This window comes from Castor canadensis, chromosome 7 (genome assembly GCF_047511655.1).
Source record: "Castor canadensis chromosome 7, mCasCan1.hap1v2, whole genome shotgun sequence".
Classification (NCBI taxonomy): domain Eukaryota; kingdom Metazoa; phylum Chordata; class Mammalia; order Rodentia; family Castoridae; genus Castor; species Castor canadensis.
In genome coordinates, this window is record NC_133392.1 from 37359381 (window position 1) to 37375561 (window position 16181).

General features: G+C 40.1%; 1 protein-coding gene across 3 annotated transcripts in view; it reads left to right on the plus strand.

Moving 5' to 3' along the window:
• Myof (myoferlin) overlaps positions 1–16181 on the plus strand; it is a 138898-nt gene that overhangs the window by 67988 nt on the left and 54729 nt on the right. For all 3 annotated transcript variants that reach the window (XM_020159709.2, XM_020159710.2, XM_074078753.1), the window contains 6 exons: positions 655–779; positions 1911–2027; positions 9179–9356; positions 10933–11057; positions 13513–13619; positions 15860–16052. In XM_020159709.2, the coding sequence (XP_020015298.1) occupies positions 655–779; positions 1911–2027; positions 9179–9356; positions 10933–11057; positions 13513–13619; positions 15860–16052 (845 nt within the window). The remainder of the gene's footprint in view (positions 1–654; positions 780–1910; positions 2028–9178; positions 9357–10932; positions 11058–13512; positions 13620–15859; positions 16053–16181) is intronic.

Below are 16181 nucleotides of genomic sequence, written 5' to 3' on the forward strand. Positions count from 1 at the left end.
CCTGTAATTCAGCTATTTCCCTACACTGCTGTCAGTGCTCTTTATTGTAAAGTAGTCCTGTTGATTCCAAGTAGTGAAATATAGTTTATCAGATGATCATCAGAGACAGAAAGTAACGAATGGCAATCTATATCAGTTCCAGATATCGTATAATTTTATAACAATAGGCAGGCAGTTCGTGTTACATATAAAACTTTAATGTATTTTTAGCATCATCTGCCAGGTTTATACTATCAACTTGAGCTTAAACGATATCCTTTTGGGACAAATAAAGTTAATCTTATACATCATTTAAGTGATTTCTGAAAACAATATAATCTTTTACCACAACTGTCAATACCATATTTAATACGATGCCCATTACAAACTTGCAAAAGATGTGAAGATTCACCTTAAAAGTCTCATTATGCTCAATGACATTATTTTTTGTAAGAATAAGTTTATTTGAATTATCCCAAAATGTTTTATTTAATATTTTATAGCAATAATAAAGTGGAAACAGAAAATCCCACAAGTGCTTGTAACTCACTAATAGAACTAACTTACAAAATGGACAAAAAACTTAAGTCTTACCTAACTAACTAATGACTAATACTTATTTCCATAGATTGCATGCTAAAAGTCTAAAATCTAATAATGATGTTTATCTCTCAGCAAATACAGGAGAAACAGAGGTGGGCTTTGTCCCAACATTTGGACCTTGTTATCTGAACCTGTATGGAAGCCCCAGAGAGTACACAGGGTTCCCAGACCCCTATGATGAGCTAAATGCAGGAAAGGTTAGTTTGTCAGTTAAGGTTGTTACTGATGCACACTGGTTAATGTGATTCCTTTTTATAATGGTAAATATCATATTCAGGGGGAATACACACACACACACACACACACACACACACACACACACACACTGACCCACCGTACAGTTGACCAAGTGTTGCATTCCGCAAGTCTTAGAATACCAGAATAGGAAAGGATCCTGGAGGTCATCTGATTTAGTGATGGCATCCTCCTTGCCCAGCTTTCAGACTTACGGAGAACATCAGTGATCAATACTGGCTCTCTTTGCTAATAAGACACGATGCTGCCTTAGACTTCTGTTCAATGCCATGTTCCAGGGATTTGCCAAACAATTGGCAATGACGTGCCTGTGAAAACACTGCTGTACCTAGACTGATCCAAGCCCTTCATTTCATATGAGAACATGGGGTCCAGAGAAGGGAAAGGCTCTTTCTACTGCAATAGAAGCCAAATGTCTTTTAGTTGTCTCCCAAGGCTCAAGAAAGGGACTAAGCTAGAGAGACAAAGCCCTGGGCAAGGAAGGGCAGAAGACAGCTGTGGAATTGGGGGCTTCCCTTCCTCCCTAGAATATTCTGTGGCCCACACTGCTGGGTGTGGTGGGAGGAGTATCCACTCTTCATTCTCATGTTCTGCTGACTAAGAACATCTTTCCCCTTTATTTCCTGACTGCTCTGAGAATTTCCCTGGTTGCCAGATGGCAGCCTCCTTATTCTGAGAAGAGGACAAAATGAGCCAAGTTAAAACAGAAAAATGCAGTGCTGTTCTGCTGAAGTAAGATGAGAGAGAGACTTAGAGTCCCAGTCAGTCCACCTCCTGCCACTCAGAATCCCTGCTTAGCCTCTGTCCTCAATCATGGCTAAGGTCCCTTTCTGCCCTAGCATCCTTTGGTGCTCTTTGAGTTCCTTCCTCAAGTAGATGGTTCTTCTTTCAGGATTTCAGACCTGAAATCCAGCTGAAAGTATTGCTAACTAGCTCATTTTGGAGGTTAGGACCATAGGAAGGAGAAATTTCTTTTGGAAACAGTATTAGGCTGACTAGAGAGACAGAGTTTCTTTTTGCTATTGTCTACACCTAGAGACCTAGAGGAATAACCCTGTGTTCTTGCCTTTCAGGGAGAAGGAGTTGCCTACAGAGGCAGGATCTTGGTGGAATTAAGTACTTTCCTTGAAAAGACAACACCAGATAAGATGCTTCAGTCTATTTCAAATGATGATCTGCTGGTTGTTGAGGTAAATGTTAGAGTGTGAATAATGGAAAAAGGTATTTTAGAAAATCGGGGGTAGGATGGCTGATACTGGCCTGCCTGAGCAAATGGACCCGAAGGGAACATCCGGGTACTGAAGAGCAAGCTGTGAGAAAGTTGGAGAAAGATCTACCTCATAGCAAGTGCCTTCAGCAGCCTCTTTGTATATCTACAACAGCCCTCGAGGGTAATGGACATGCTTGATCCTTTGAGATGTTAGCACCCTGCTGATAACTGGCAAGAGTGGAGATACCCCAAACTGAATGCCCTGGCACTGGAGGGGTCTTGGTGAGGTAGCCATCAGAACCACCACTCCATAGCGTAGGCAACACCTATAAAGGGATGTTTACTTTAAGGCCCACATTATAATGGCTTTGAGCTCTGCTTAGGAAGTCTTCCAAGCTCACCTCTCTATTTCTGAGAATCCCGGGTTGATGCTCTTGGGTCCCACAAATCTGAATTGCTTGCAAGAGCAGTCTGGTCACTGATGCTCCTCTGCCCAGGCCTCCTTGCTGGCACCAAATCACCCGAGGCCAGCAACTTCCTCAAGCTGCACACCCTTCTTTTATTTTCCATTCCAAGCATAGAACAGGACTTTCTCTTATTTTTCCACATTATGAAGAAACCAAACATCAACTTTATAAAACCTTTCAGCTCTGAGACAAGAATAAGAAGCACAATGAAATGGGTAACGCGAAGTGGCTGCTAAGTGTGGGTCTTCTCAAAGCCCATGAGCTCAGACCAGCCTTCTGGGTCTCAAAGTCAGCCTTCCTGTCTGCTTCAGCTTGCCTCCTTGTGGCAGGGCTTGGCTCTTGTCCTCTTCAGACTTGATGGTGTCTAGAACACATCTTCGTCTCAGAATCCAGATCCAACCTCCATGAGTTCTCACCTGAGCAAGGACAGTTTTCTTCCTTCTAGTAGTCTAATGTCTACCTGTTTAATATCTGTCCTTTCAAGGTGATTGACAGGGAGAATATCTGCTTCCTGTAAAGGAAACTCTCTTCTTCCCCCAAGCAATGTGGCTTTGCTCATTGACTTCCAAGGAGACAATTATATTAGGTTAACATCCAAAACAGTGTATTCTGGATTTTTCGGTCTTTGCATGTTTAGAACATCCAGAGTCCAGTTCCTGAGCTGCACCAATTTTAGTCCTTGGTTTTCTTTACAAGGAAACAATCACATTCTTCATTCTTCTTGAGACTACCTCTCTCTCATCTCCCCTCACATAATATCACCCCAGGAGCAAGCTTCAGGGCTCAGCCTAACTTTTCACAAGGAAAGAAACATTTCTCCCTGCAAGGTAGCAAAAATTACATCATAGCCCTGGCTTAAAACATGTTCTTCAAAGTTCTGTTCAGTTTAAATTATGAAACCATAATTTAACCATAGTAGGTACTTGCTTTCCATTATAGTTAAAGTTCCACCCAAGAAATTTTCCTAAAACCAAATGATGGTCTTCCTTGAATGTGAATTCCCATCTGTACTCCTAGAATCAGAAATTGCTTACATGACAGTGTTCTAGTTTTCAATACGCTAATGTGTCAAGTTTAAGTTTAAAACCTTAGGGTGGGTTTTTTCTCTCTCTTTCTCTCTCCACCCCCCTCCCCCGCAAGACAATCTCTTACAAAAGTGGATATACAGGCCAGGTTGTTACAATAATTCACTGGGCAATAACTCTCAAGAGATTATTAATTCTTCTTTGCCACCCTGCTCCTTACTCCCCCATATACAAACATACAAATAATACCATTATGCAATTAATACATAATGTATTCTTGGTTTTAACATTACTAGCTTTGATCACTCTTGTGTTATCCCAGAATTTCTTTTTTATTAAATTTTTTATCATATTATTGTTTTACTGGAGATACATTGTAACATTTATAAAAGTGCTTAATATATCTTAGTTAAATTCATCCTCCCATCATTCTCCTTTATCCCTCCTTCCCCCGTTCTTAGAATAGTTTCAACAGGTCTCACTTTCCATTTTCATACATGAGTACACAATATTTCTACCACATTCACTCTTTCCTATGTCCTCCCCCCTCCCACTGGGACCAACCTCCAGATGGGATCTGTTTTACCTTTCTGTCCTTCATTTTTTGAAAAAAAAATTTTTTTTGTTTGTTTAAGATATCTATACAGACAGTTTCATCATGACATTTCCATATATATATATATATATATATATTTATACACACATATATATGGAAATGGCTATATGTATATTATATATATAGTATCCCAAATTGGTTCATCCCCTCCATTTTTCTCCTTTCCACCTTAGTTCTCTTCTTATGGTGATTTCAACAGGTTTAAAATTTTTATATTAATTCTTGAACAGAAAGTACATCACCCATATTCACCTTCTTTACTTCCTTCTTTTATCCTCCCCCTCATGTTCGTGCCCTCCCTAGTGTGACCTGTTTTTCATTCTTGTCCTTCATTGTTTAAGTGTCTGTTCATTGTTCAGTGGGATTTTTGCCTATACATGCATTGTGCTTAACTCGATGTAATATCCCTCTCTGCTCTTCCTCACCCCTATCCCTCTCCTGTGTTCTCTAATGGTTTCCTTGCTCTGTCCTTCACAGATGTGATGTATTTCATTATTTATTCACCATCTTTCTTTCCTTCTTTTCTTCTTCCCTTGATCTCCTCTACCAGTCCCACTTTTAGATACATGTTCTATGTATATATCTTTGTGCATATAATATTTCTTGTATTTATATTGGGCCTATATTCCACATATGGGAGAAAACATGTGGCATTTGGCTTCCGGAATCTGGCTAACCTCACTTAAGATGATGTTCTCCAGTTCCATCAATTTACCAATGACAAAAATTTCCTTCCTCTTTATGGCTGAATAAAATTCCATTGTCTATAAATACCACATTCTCTTAATCACTCATCAGTTGGGCAGCATTAACAGCTTTTTATTAAATGGTACATAAAAAACAGAATTTGTTTTCTTTGTTCCAAATAATTAAACACAGATAGCAAGATAGCTTGTGTCCAAAGTTTATTCATTCACTTATCTGTTTACTTATTTATTTGGTTTTTTAAAACAAGTTCTCTGTGTAGCCCAGATTGGCCTCATATTTGAGATCTTCCTACTTCGGGCTCTCAAGTGCTGGAATTATAGGCGTGTGTCAATAGGCCTGGCCTGTGGCATAAATTTAATAAAAATCAAATGAAACAAAAATAAAAAAACATAACAGCATTAAAAGGCGGAAGAGGAGTTGGCATTCTGAGGATATGTCCACTCCTGAAGCAACTGGAGCCCAGAGTGGGGTGAGATGGGTACATCTGGGCCACCTGCTAGGAAGCTTAAGAACGTAATTGCAAAGAACCCAGACCATGACTGTGGTCTTTGTCCATCTTACAAACCCCCATGTCTTGAGTCGTATGCAAGCAACAAAACTTTTGGGTAAAGCTGAAGAGTCTGCAACAAAAAAGCTACTTGGCTCCCATGGAGCCAAGAGTTCCCCATCTCCTGGAGCAGAGCGGGTCCTGCTCAGGATAGACCTGGCCAAGGGATCTTGCAATGTAGGGGTGGCAGCTTGGTCCAGCCAGAGGCCTCCACAGAAGGAATCAGGCAGATAAGAGAAGGTCAAAAAAGATTGTTTTTGAGGGTTTGTTTGTTTTTTTTTTGTCTCCCTGATCTATGATTTGTTCTTGAACTCTGTCCTCTCTGTTCCTCCTTCCCTGTCTCCTTGGGTGTGGCCTAACATATTCTGGGAGCATTCTATGAACTTACCCTCTTGCTCCTGCTCAACTGAAACCTCCTTGTGCTCTCTCATTGGTCCGGCCCACATGAAGGGATCATGTGGGTTCTACCACCACCTCCAGCAGCTGTCAGCCACCTTTAGTAAACAGACCAAAGGTGGCGCACTGGGCAGTTTTCCTTGGCACATGTCTCCCTTGTTACTGGCCTTTAATGTCCTGCGCCTGTGTGCCCACAGCCACCTTCAAAAACTGTTAACCTCTGTCAGTTCTCCTACTTGCAGAAATCATTTCCTTTCCCAAATGTACTTCTAAATCTGCACCTTATGGCACCCCATCTACAATGTGCACTAGTCACTAATGATCAGGAGAGCCCCAAGGCCTGCACCATCAAAGAAAAATGTCATGTCCATGTTCAATAGACTGTAATTTATATGCTTTACCCAGTTGAAGGCAGTTACATCCCAAAGTTAGTTACTAAGGATGGGCCCAGAAACAAAAACTGAGGCTCTGGACTTCTCTAAGGGTGCCTGTCGTTCCTTTCTCTCTTCACCTCCTTATTCCCTGAGGGCCAGGGCAGGTGGGAAAGGGCTGGGGACCCAGAGAACGCTCAGCTGCATTAGGGCCGTGGGCTCTGGGACAGGTGAGTAAGGGTAGTGGTATTCCTCATGGAGCTCAGACTTGCAAAGTGGTCTAAGAGGTGCTCCAGCTTGTGCAGCTTGCTGACAGCGTGTACCACTCGGGAGTTGTGGTGATCTCCAGAAGCTGAAATTTCTTTTCAGAGCTCAGACTCTCCAGGGAGAGGGTCCTATCAGGGTTTCTGTGAATGACTGTGCAAGTTACCTGAGAATATCTAGGGGGTTACAGTGGAATCCTGATGTGTGGAGGTATGCAGAGCAAAGCAGACCCAGCCAGAGGCAGCATCTCCACCCCTCCCCAGCCTCTCCATGAACTCTTTGTCCCTGCAGACGCTGGCTTAACAAATGGCTCTGGCTTAAATATGGATCATTTTCTTCTGGGCTCTGACTCAGGCCCCCCACCATCATGTTTCCTGTTTTTAGCTCCTTCCTTTCTCTTCTATCATCCTAAGTGGTTTATGAAGAAGAAATTATATACATATATAAATATTTATGTATATATATACATATATAAGTATGTATTTATATACATATGTATATAGAAATATGTATATATATACATAAATATTTATATATGTATATAAAACAAATAGCTTTCCACTTTTTAATTCTTATATAATTCAAACTCAAACCCTGAATTTCCACACTATTCCTGAGCCATGAGGAGTTCAGTGGGGCTTCACAGTGAGTAGCTAAACAGAGCTTCTGACAAGCAGCGTAAGTTCCCAAGCTCCCGACAAAAGTGACAGTGTACTGAGATAGGGAAGCTTTTAAACTCAAATGCCCAAGCTAAAGCGCCCCAGGTGATTCAGGGTGCAGTTAAGCCTGCAAACCAATGTTTTAGAAAGACTTCTCCAAAAGATTGATGCTCAGAGGGCCTTCTGACGAAACCTTCTTGAAAAGTTCTATTATACCACATAAAACATTCCTTTAATCAAAATGGCAACTTTGTAATGATGACATGCCCAGCAGGGTGTTCCCTCCTCTTTCCACCTCTAAAAGACTACAAGCTACCGTCACTGTCAGAAGTTCTTAAAAAACAGTGCTTAAGAACGAAAACTAGAGTTAATATATGATCCAGAAATTCCACTTCTGAGGATAAGCCTAGTAGACATTTGTACACCTGTGTTCAGAGCAGTAGTCACAATAGCCAAACGGTGGAAGCAGCCCAAATGCCCATCAATGGAAGAAGGGATAAACAAAATGAGGTATATTCATACAATGAAATATTATTTGCTAAACAGGAAAGAACTCCGGCACATGCTACAATATAGATGATACTGAAGATCTTATGCTATTTGAATTAAGCCAGACACAAAAAGACAAATACTGCTTGATTCCACTATGTGAAGTACTTAGAGCAATCAAACTCAGAGAGACTGAAGATGAATGATGGTTGCCAGGGGATGGAGGGAGGGGGAAATGAGAGTTATTAGTTAATAATCACTGAGTGTCAGTTTTGCAAGATGACATGTGGACGGATGGTTGGTGATGGTAACATGACAATATGAATGTAGTTAACACCATAAGACTGTACACCTAAAATGGGAAGTTTTATCATGTGTATTTCACCACAGTTTTTTAAAAATGTTTCTGAACTAGTTATCTGAGTACTTCTGTAAATATATGACCACATTCTTGCCTCATACAACTCAGAAGATCCACCCTTTATTCATGTTACTGAATAAAGGCCATAGTATCAATGCATGATAAAGGAATGGGTAATCAGTTAGCAAACCAGCAATTGAAGGGAAGGAAGGGAGGGAAGGAGGGAGAGAGGGGAGGACAGAAGAAGGGAGAAAGAGAAGGAGAAGGAGGGAAGGGAGAGAAGGAGAGAGGGAGGAAGAAAGAGAGAGGAGAAGGAGGGAAGGAAGGAAGTTTACCTAATTTCATTTATTTTTCAATATGACATTAAAAATCTTTATTGTTACTTCTTATTAGAAAACTAATACTTAAGCAATTCAAAAATTAAACTGTATAAGCTAGAAAGTAAACTTTGCCATAATCTCTCTACCTTCTCCACTACCATTACTGTTAGCAATTTGAGTTATATTCTTTCAGACCTTCTTCATGTATATGCCAATATTAAAAATATATTTGCCAGGCATGGTGGTACAGACCTGAATCCCAGCTACTTGGGAGGCAGAGGTAGGAAGATTAAAGTCTGAAACTGTGGGGTAAAAGCATGAGACCCTATCTGAAAATCAAATTAAAAACAAATGGATGGGGTCATGACTCAAGTGGTAGAGCTATTGTAAGCACCAGCCCCTGAGTTCAATTCGCAGTACTACAAAAATACATAAATAATGGAATGTGATATAATAATATAATATACATTTATTTAATTGGTTCACTTAAAATATACCCTTTTAGGGTCTGGGGATATAGCTTAGTGGCAGAGTGCTTCCTAGCTTGTATGATGCCCTGGATTCAGTCCTCAGCAAAATAAATAATAATAAGGTAAAATAAAGTATATCACCATTTTCTATGTTTGCACATATGATCTACTTTCATTCTATTTTATGACTATAACAGCATTTAACTGTAACCTAGAGACATGTCTTGTTTTCATTCTTCTCTTCTATTTCAATCAGTGAAACAATGAACATCCTAGTATTTGTGTGAGTGCAAGGGGAAAGCTGAGTCCAACAACATTCTCTGCTGGTATTTAATTCCACACTAATTAGGCTGAAATTATATCACTAGAAATCCACATGTAAATAAGAGCAAAAGGAATTTTACTGAACCTTATGTCTACTCTACTCACACTTTATAGAAGTACCAGAGAAGGCGCAAGTACAGCCTGTCTGCTGTGTTCCATTCAGCCACCATGTTGCAAGATGTTGGTGAGGCCATTCAGTTTGAAGTCAGTATTGGGAACTATGGCAACAAGTTTGACACAACCTGTAAGCCTTTGGCGTCAACAACTCAATACAGCCGTGCTGTGTTTGACGGTAAGATTTAATACTAATCATTCTCTTTTGTGAGTACTTACGGTGGGTGTACCCCAGGACAAGGCAGTCATCATCCCCAGCATACCATTAGTGGAAAGGAAAAGGTTCAATGAGGAAAAAAGTGTAGTTGGAGTTTAGACACCTTCAAGACTAGCTAAACCCAAGAGGTTGCAAGTCCCCTTGCCAGGAGCTGAATCACAATGCTTCTGACCCCATGCCCAGGTGTAACACCAGCTGTGTCTTGTAAAGTCCCAAGAAGGCAATTGCTAAATACTGAACTCCCTAAAGCAGCTCCTGTCCTTCCCTACCAAGCACGCAGTCTTTCTTAGATCAAGTAGTTGAAGTAGATGGAACTCTGACTCAGGCTTACTCACCAGCACTGAGATCTTAACCATGTCACCTAATTCTAATCCTCACTTTCTTCATCTTCTCCAGAGCTGCTATGAGTATTAAGTAGCTATATTTGAACAATGATGGGTGAGAAATGGTCTCTGCTTTTAATGAGCTCCTGTTATAGTGTATAAAATGCAGTCATCCCTCTATATCCAGATTCAGCATCACTGGATTCAATCAACTGTGATTGAAATATTTGGGGGGAAAAGGCATCTGGACCAAATATGTACAGGCATTTTTCTCATTATTATTCCCTAAATAATACAGTACACCAATTATTTACATATCATTTATATTGTATTTACTGTGATGAATAATCTAGAGATGACTTAAAGTATACAGAAGAATGTGCATAGATTCCATGCAGACACTATGCCACTTTGTATAGGGGATGTGAGCATCTGTGGATTTTGGTATCTGCAACCAATCTCCCATGGATACCAAGGAAAGACTGTAAATAATGATAGAAGGAAAAGAATAAGAACACCCTAACAAAAGTATCAACAAAGGGTTTGAGTGCCCAGAGAAGGGTAGAAGAATTCTGGTCAAAGATTCCAACAGTATTGCCATAATTTTTACCTAACATTTATGTAAGCCGTTTTAAAACATAAAAATGACCTAGAAAACATCAGCTATTTATTCTTAATTATAGTAAGTAATCCAAAACCCCATGCAAACAGTTGAGGCTTACAAAGAATAGGAAAAATGTTTTTTGCTCTACTTCCAACCAGAAATATTCACATATTCAATATTCAACCTACTCTCCAGTGCCCTCTATATTTTCCACCACCATGTTAGTTGATCATCAGTGATGTTCAAGTGCCTCTTTCTGAATCTCTAAAAGATTCTGGGATTGTGGTGCTCAGTTTACCAAGGTATTTTAGAGAGAGTTTCAAAACAAGTGAATGAAAAAGAACTATCTATTCCTCTGCTGTTTAACTAAATAAAATTAAAGAACCATGTAGGACTGGGAGTGTAGCTAAGTGGTAGAGCATTTTTCCTAGCACGAATAAGGCTTTGGGTTTGATCCTCGCACTACAAAACAAACGAACAAAAAACCAGACTACCCAAGGCCATTCCCCAAGCATATGAGTTAGACAGTAGCCCAGTCAGCACCTTTATAATAAATATGTTGTCTGCTTAAGGTGTCCAGTGTTCACTGACTCCCAATGTTCCATACCAGGGAACTTCTATTATTATTTACCTTGGGCCCACACAAAGCCTGTTGTTACCCTAACTTCTTACTGGGAGGATATTAGTCATCGCCTGGATGCCATGAACACTCTCTTAGTCATGGCGGAACGACTGGTAAGTTTATCTTTTCTACATTTTCTTTTTATGAGAGTAAATTATGTATCAATTAGGATGCAGGTACATCGTTGGATTATAACTTGGTTGCTATAACCCAAGATCTCAAAATATAGTGGTCAAAAAGGCAAAAGAAATTTTTGTAGAAACAGTTGAGGCAGATGGTCCAAAGCTAGTACGGAGGTTCAGTGGTGCTGGGGACCCAAGGTCTTTCCCCCTTGTTGCCTTGTCATTACTAAGGAGTGACCTCTGTCAGCCCGGTAGAGGTCACTCATCACAACCTCCACCCTCCAGCCTAAGGCAAGGAAAAAGAGGGGAGAATATGACACAGGCTTCTTACTAGAAAAGACCCCTAAGTGTCACACTTGATTTCTACTCACTTCCCATTGGCCAGGATCCAGTCATGCAACCACATTTAAGCGCAAGGAAGTTGGGGAATTCAGTCACAGGTGTGGGCAAGCAAATGCCCAGATAAAGGTTTTCCTACTGTGGAAGAAGGGAAGGTGCAAAAGACAGGGCATGGAGGAGAGGAGGCTCGTAGTTCTGCCACAGTTTGTATGTGATGAGTAGCTCATTCCAATAGCAATACAGAACTCTTAGGGCTTGGCTGTCACTGCAGTAAAAATCTCCACTGTGGGAAGAGGTGTCTTAGAAGAACCAGCACCTTATAACTGATAGAATTTCCCTTGTTTGGAGGTGGGGGTGGTTTCCTCTGGTGCAACTGCCTGGATATGATATCTGTGATTGGTCAACTGTATTGTTGGGAGAAAGTCAAATATATTATGTTACTCCTATCAGGTATGGATATTCAGGTATGAATATCAGTGTTTTGATTTCAAAATTACATTAATGTTGGGTGCAGGGGAAGGGTGGCAAAAGGATGACTGAATATGATCAATGCATGCCATATACATGTATGGAACTCCACACTGAACCCCATCAATGTATACAGTTAATCTGTGTTCATACAAAATAAAATTTAAATTTTTAATTATATCAATGTTAATTTTCTCCTAAGATCTAAACTCTCTCTTGGCTGGACTAAGACATATGGGGTTATAGCTGATCTAAGATGCTATGGCAAAATATAGAATATTGTTTTATGTTATGAAGAGAATATGGGCCTGGTGTGGTGGTGCATACCTGTAATCCCAGAACTCAGGAGGTTGAGGTAGGAAAATTGTGAATTTGAGGCCAGCCTGGGCTTCATAGCAAGAACCTGTCTCAAAAACAAAAATAAATAAAACACAGAAGGATAATTGTACAATTAAATTAAGTATGCTCGTTTATTTAATAAAATTGAAATTGATATACAATATACATGTAATATTAATTTCCAGGCCCCCTTCCAAGGGAATTGATGGAGAATTAGTCAAACCATTCTAATTATGCTGTGGATATTTTTCAGCTTTTTTCATTTTGGTTCTTATCAGCTCTCTCCATTGACCATGCTGTCCTAATGCCTTGCTACCCTGGACAGGATGCTGGCATCCCACGAGTAGGATCTTGGATCCTCACGGTGGCCTTCCTTCCGCCTCTGCACTGGCAGATGCTCGACATTGGCACAACAGTATATTCTGGGTTTATCTGTACTTTTGCAGCTCCAGTTCCTGGAATGACCATTTCTCCAAGAAGCTCTAGTTCCTTTAGTGGGAAATGGATTTAAAAAGCAAGATCTGGATATTAGAGTGTTCATTCTACCAATATGTCATTGCTTCCAGACTGTGTCAGCAGATAAGCTTATACACACACACACACAGAGAGAAAGTTTATACACACACTCACACACACACACACACACAGAGAGAGAGAGGGAGAGAGAGAGAGAGAGATTTCTGTATCTACCAATACACTAAAGGCCATGAATCCATAACGATACCTGTAATTCCAGTCCAATACCAAAGACTTACTCTACAGTGAGAAATCTGACCTCTGTTATCCTCAATATATTTACTCATTGTTCAGACTTAAAATCCATACATCAACTGCTATGCAAAAAAAAAAAAGCCTGCCAATTAGAGTTCAATCTGTTTTTGTCTTTGCTGTTTGAGAATCTATAGTCAAAATATTGTGTCCAAAAGTTTACCTAGGTTCGTTCTGCATAATTGGGTTATTCACCTGAAATATAGTTAAATCCATTTTGTTTGTTTATATTCCTTTTTAGAATTCCCTCTCTATCCTGGCAGTTTCATTTTATTTATTTTTTGAATACACAAAAACTTACGTGGCTTCAAAAGTCAAACTACAAAATGAGGTTATCCTATTATTTAGACATATTACTATTGATTGCATTTTATAAACTTGGTAAGTATTAAGTTACCAAAAAACTCTCTGGCTTTTCTATAAATTAAGTCTTTTTCATATTTTTCTCTTGAAAATAAAAGTAAAACCTTTGTTTGGTATTATGGCATAATGCACAATTATCAATTATTTCCTCTCTTTCCAAATTCTTCAGCAAACAAACATTGAGGCTCTAAAATCAGGGATTCAGGGTAAAATTCCTGCAAACCAGCTGGCGGAATTGTGGTTGAAGCTGATAGATGAAGTTATAGAAGATACAAGGTATAGTGACCTTATTCCTATCTCACCATTCCTTCCTTCCTGAAATTCTGAGGCTGTAAGAGCTTCTAGAATTGCCTCAAGCATTTGTCTGAAAAATTAGTTTGAACTATTCAAACTTCTTAAAAGGCCCTCACTGGGAGGTGTCTCTGAATCACCACCAGGAAAAGTTCTACTCTGAATTGGTGCCAATTCTAAAGTAGCCTCAAGAGGCCCAGGCACCACCCGAGGAAGTGCATTTCAGGGCAGCCTGGGGCAAGGGATGAGGGGAGGAGGAAGCAGATCTTGCTTTTCCCTTCCCAGCAGTCCAAGGGATGCCCACTGCCCTGAAGAAAGCTGATGCCTGGCTTCCACAGGGAATGGAGCCTAGTTTGGAATATCAATTCCACCACTCAGTGTGTTCCTAATTAATGTTCAAAAATATATATTTTTAAAAGCAGTCCTCTTACCTGCTTTTTTACTAAGTGCCTGATGAACATGGTCAAGTCCTGTGACTAGAGTTAGAGGACCATTCATAGCTGTGACTTGGAGAAGCAGCTTGGGGAAGGAACTTGAAAATCAAAGGGGGAAGTGATTCACTCCAAACCCATTTTAAATAATTGACTAATAAGGCAGTGGGCAGAGAAGTTCTGAAAGAAAAGCATATCAAGAACTTTCTATACGCAGAGAAATTGAACTTTTTTCCCCTCTAGGTTAAGGTTCTAAGTCACCCTGTCTTCTTGTGCCTTCTAGTGGTATAGCCAGGTCATTGAAGAGCAGTTGAAATAAGTACTGCTGGGGTTCTTTTCACATCCAGAGAGTTTTAGAGCTCAGGGCCCATGTCCTTGTTTCCTTATCTCACATATGAGGTAGCAGAGGCCCCAGTTGGTAAAATGAAGCCCAGAGTTGGGTTTGCCCACTCAGTTTTTCTCCTACTCCATGCTTTACCGTTAACATCTACTTATCAAAGTTCTCAAGTGTGACTTTTGAGCCTCCAGCTTTCAGATGTATCTTTTCCTTACAGAATCATCCTAGTCTTAGGCATTCACAAGCATTGCCATAATTATTAATGAAACCAAAAAGAAGCATTCAGTAATAACTTTCATGTAAAAAATGCCTCTGAATTTTAAGGTCCACTGAGCAAAACACAACTAAATCTCTTAAGATGAGCTGTTGTTGAAGAATCAAATTGGAATCTTTTTAACTTCTGTAACAGGAAATTCAGTGTTTAAGGGAAATCATGCTAGCACTTCCTTCGTTTAAGGAGCTGGGTGAAACTCAAATGCGTGGAAATTCTAGGTGGGGCCAATGTAAATAGAACTTCCTGGAATTGATGACAGCCTCACACTGTGGTATGGCTAGCTGTCACAGTGAGAGGGAGGGCTGGTGCCAGGAGGTTAATTTGGGTCCTAGCTCAGCCACTGTCTGTAATTCTTTGGGGTCCCATTATTAGACTTCCCAGGTCTCATTTTGAATGGATACTTGACCTGCACAAGTGGTTCTTACTCTTTTTGGAGCTCATGGGCCCCACTGAAACTCTGATGAGATAATGACAGTCATGAAGATGGTTGTGATTTTTTAGACTTTACTATGAAGTAGGCACTGTTCTGAATGTTCACTTACTTATCACAGTGACTCTAAAAAAAAGTAGATATCATTTTCCCACATTCAAAGATGGGAGAACAAGAGATTGGGTAATGAGTCAAGATCATAGAACTAATAAATTGCAGAGACACAATTTATACCTGAGTGGTCTGCTCCAAAGCCCATATTCTTCATCATTATGCCACTCCACATGTGATGTAGATGCATATGCTTTTCTCTGTAAGTCCCAGGGTTTCACAGGCTACCTGAGGCCCACCTACAAACTGCTTCAAGGTTCTTGGTCCTGAAATCAAATGATCTCTGACTTCTCCTCCTCCCTTATCATTTTGTGGATCCATACAAAGATTTTAGGAAGCAAAGGAAGGGAAGACCAATATCACCCAGCTACTCTATTTCTATCTTCTTCCAGTAACTCTGTGTGTCTTAAATCAAACCTGAGGAATTGCTTTGGAATTTCAGTCCCCTTTTTTGCTCTGACATTTCCTGGTAGACTCAAGTAAAGCTTCGACCAGACAATTCTTGTAGAATCAGTTGGGAGATTGATGTAGTTTGCAAGATTCAAACATACATTATGTATTATGCCCACATATGTAAATTGATTTGACATTTTCAAAATCTAGGGTGTTGTTCTTTAATTGTTTCTTTTCTTTTTTTTCTAGATACACCTTGCCTCTCACAGAAGGAAAATCTAATGTCACGATTCTTGATACTCAGATCCAAAAGTTGCGGTCCAGATTTCTCTCTCAGATACATGAAGCAGCTGTGAGGATGAGGTCTGAAGCCACAGATGTGAAGTCCACCTTGTTAGAAATAGAGGACTGGCTTGATAAACTAATGCAACTGACTGAAGAGGTAGGACCTTTAAGCTACACTAATGTCATCTGACAATGGAAGAAGAATTCTACTCTGTGGCATGGCCCTGATGATGGGGTAGATGAAGTGTCTAAGTGCATTGTCTCAGATAGTGAACAGATGTGACTC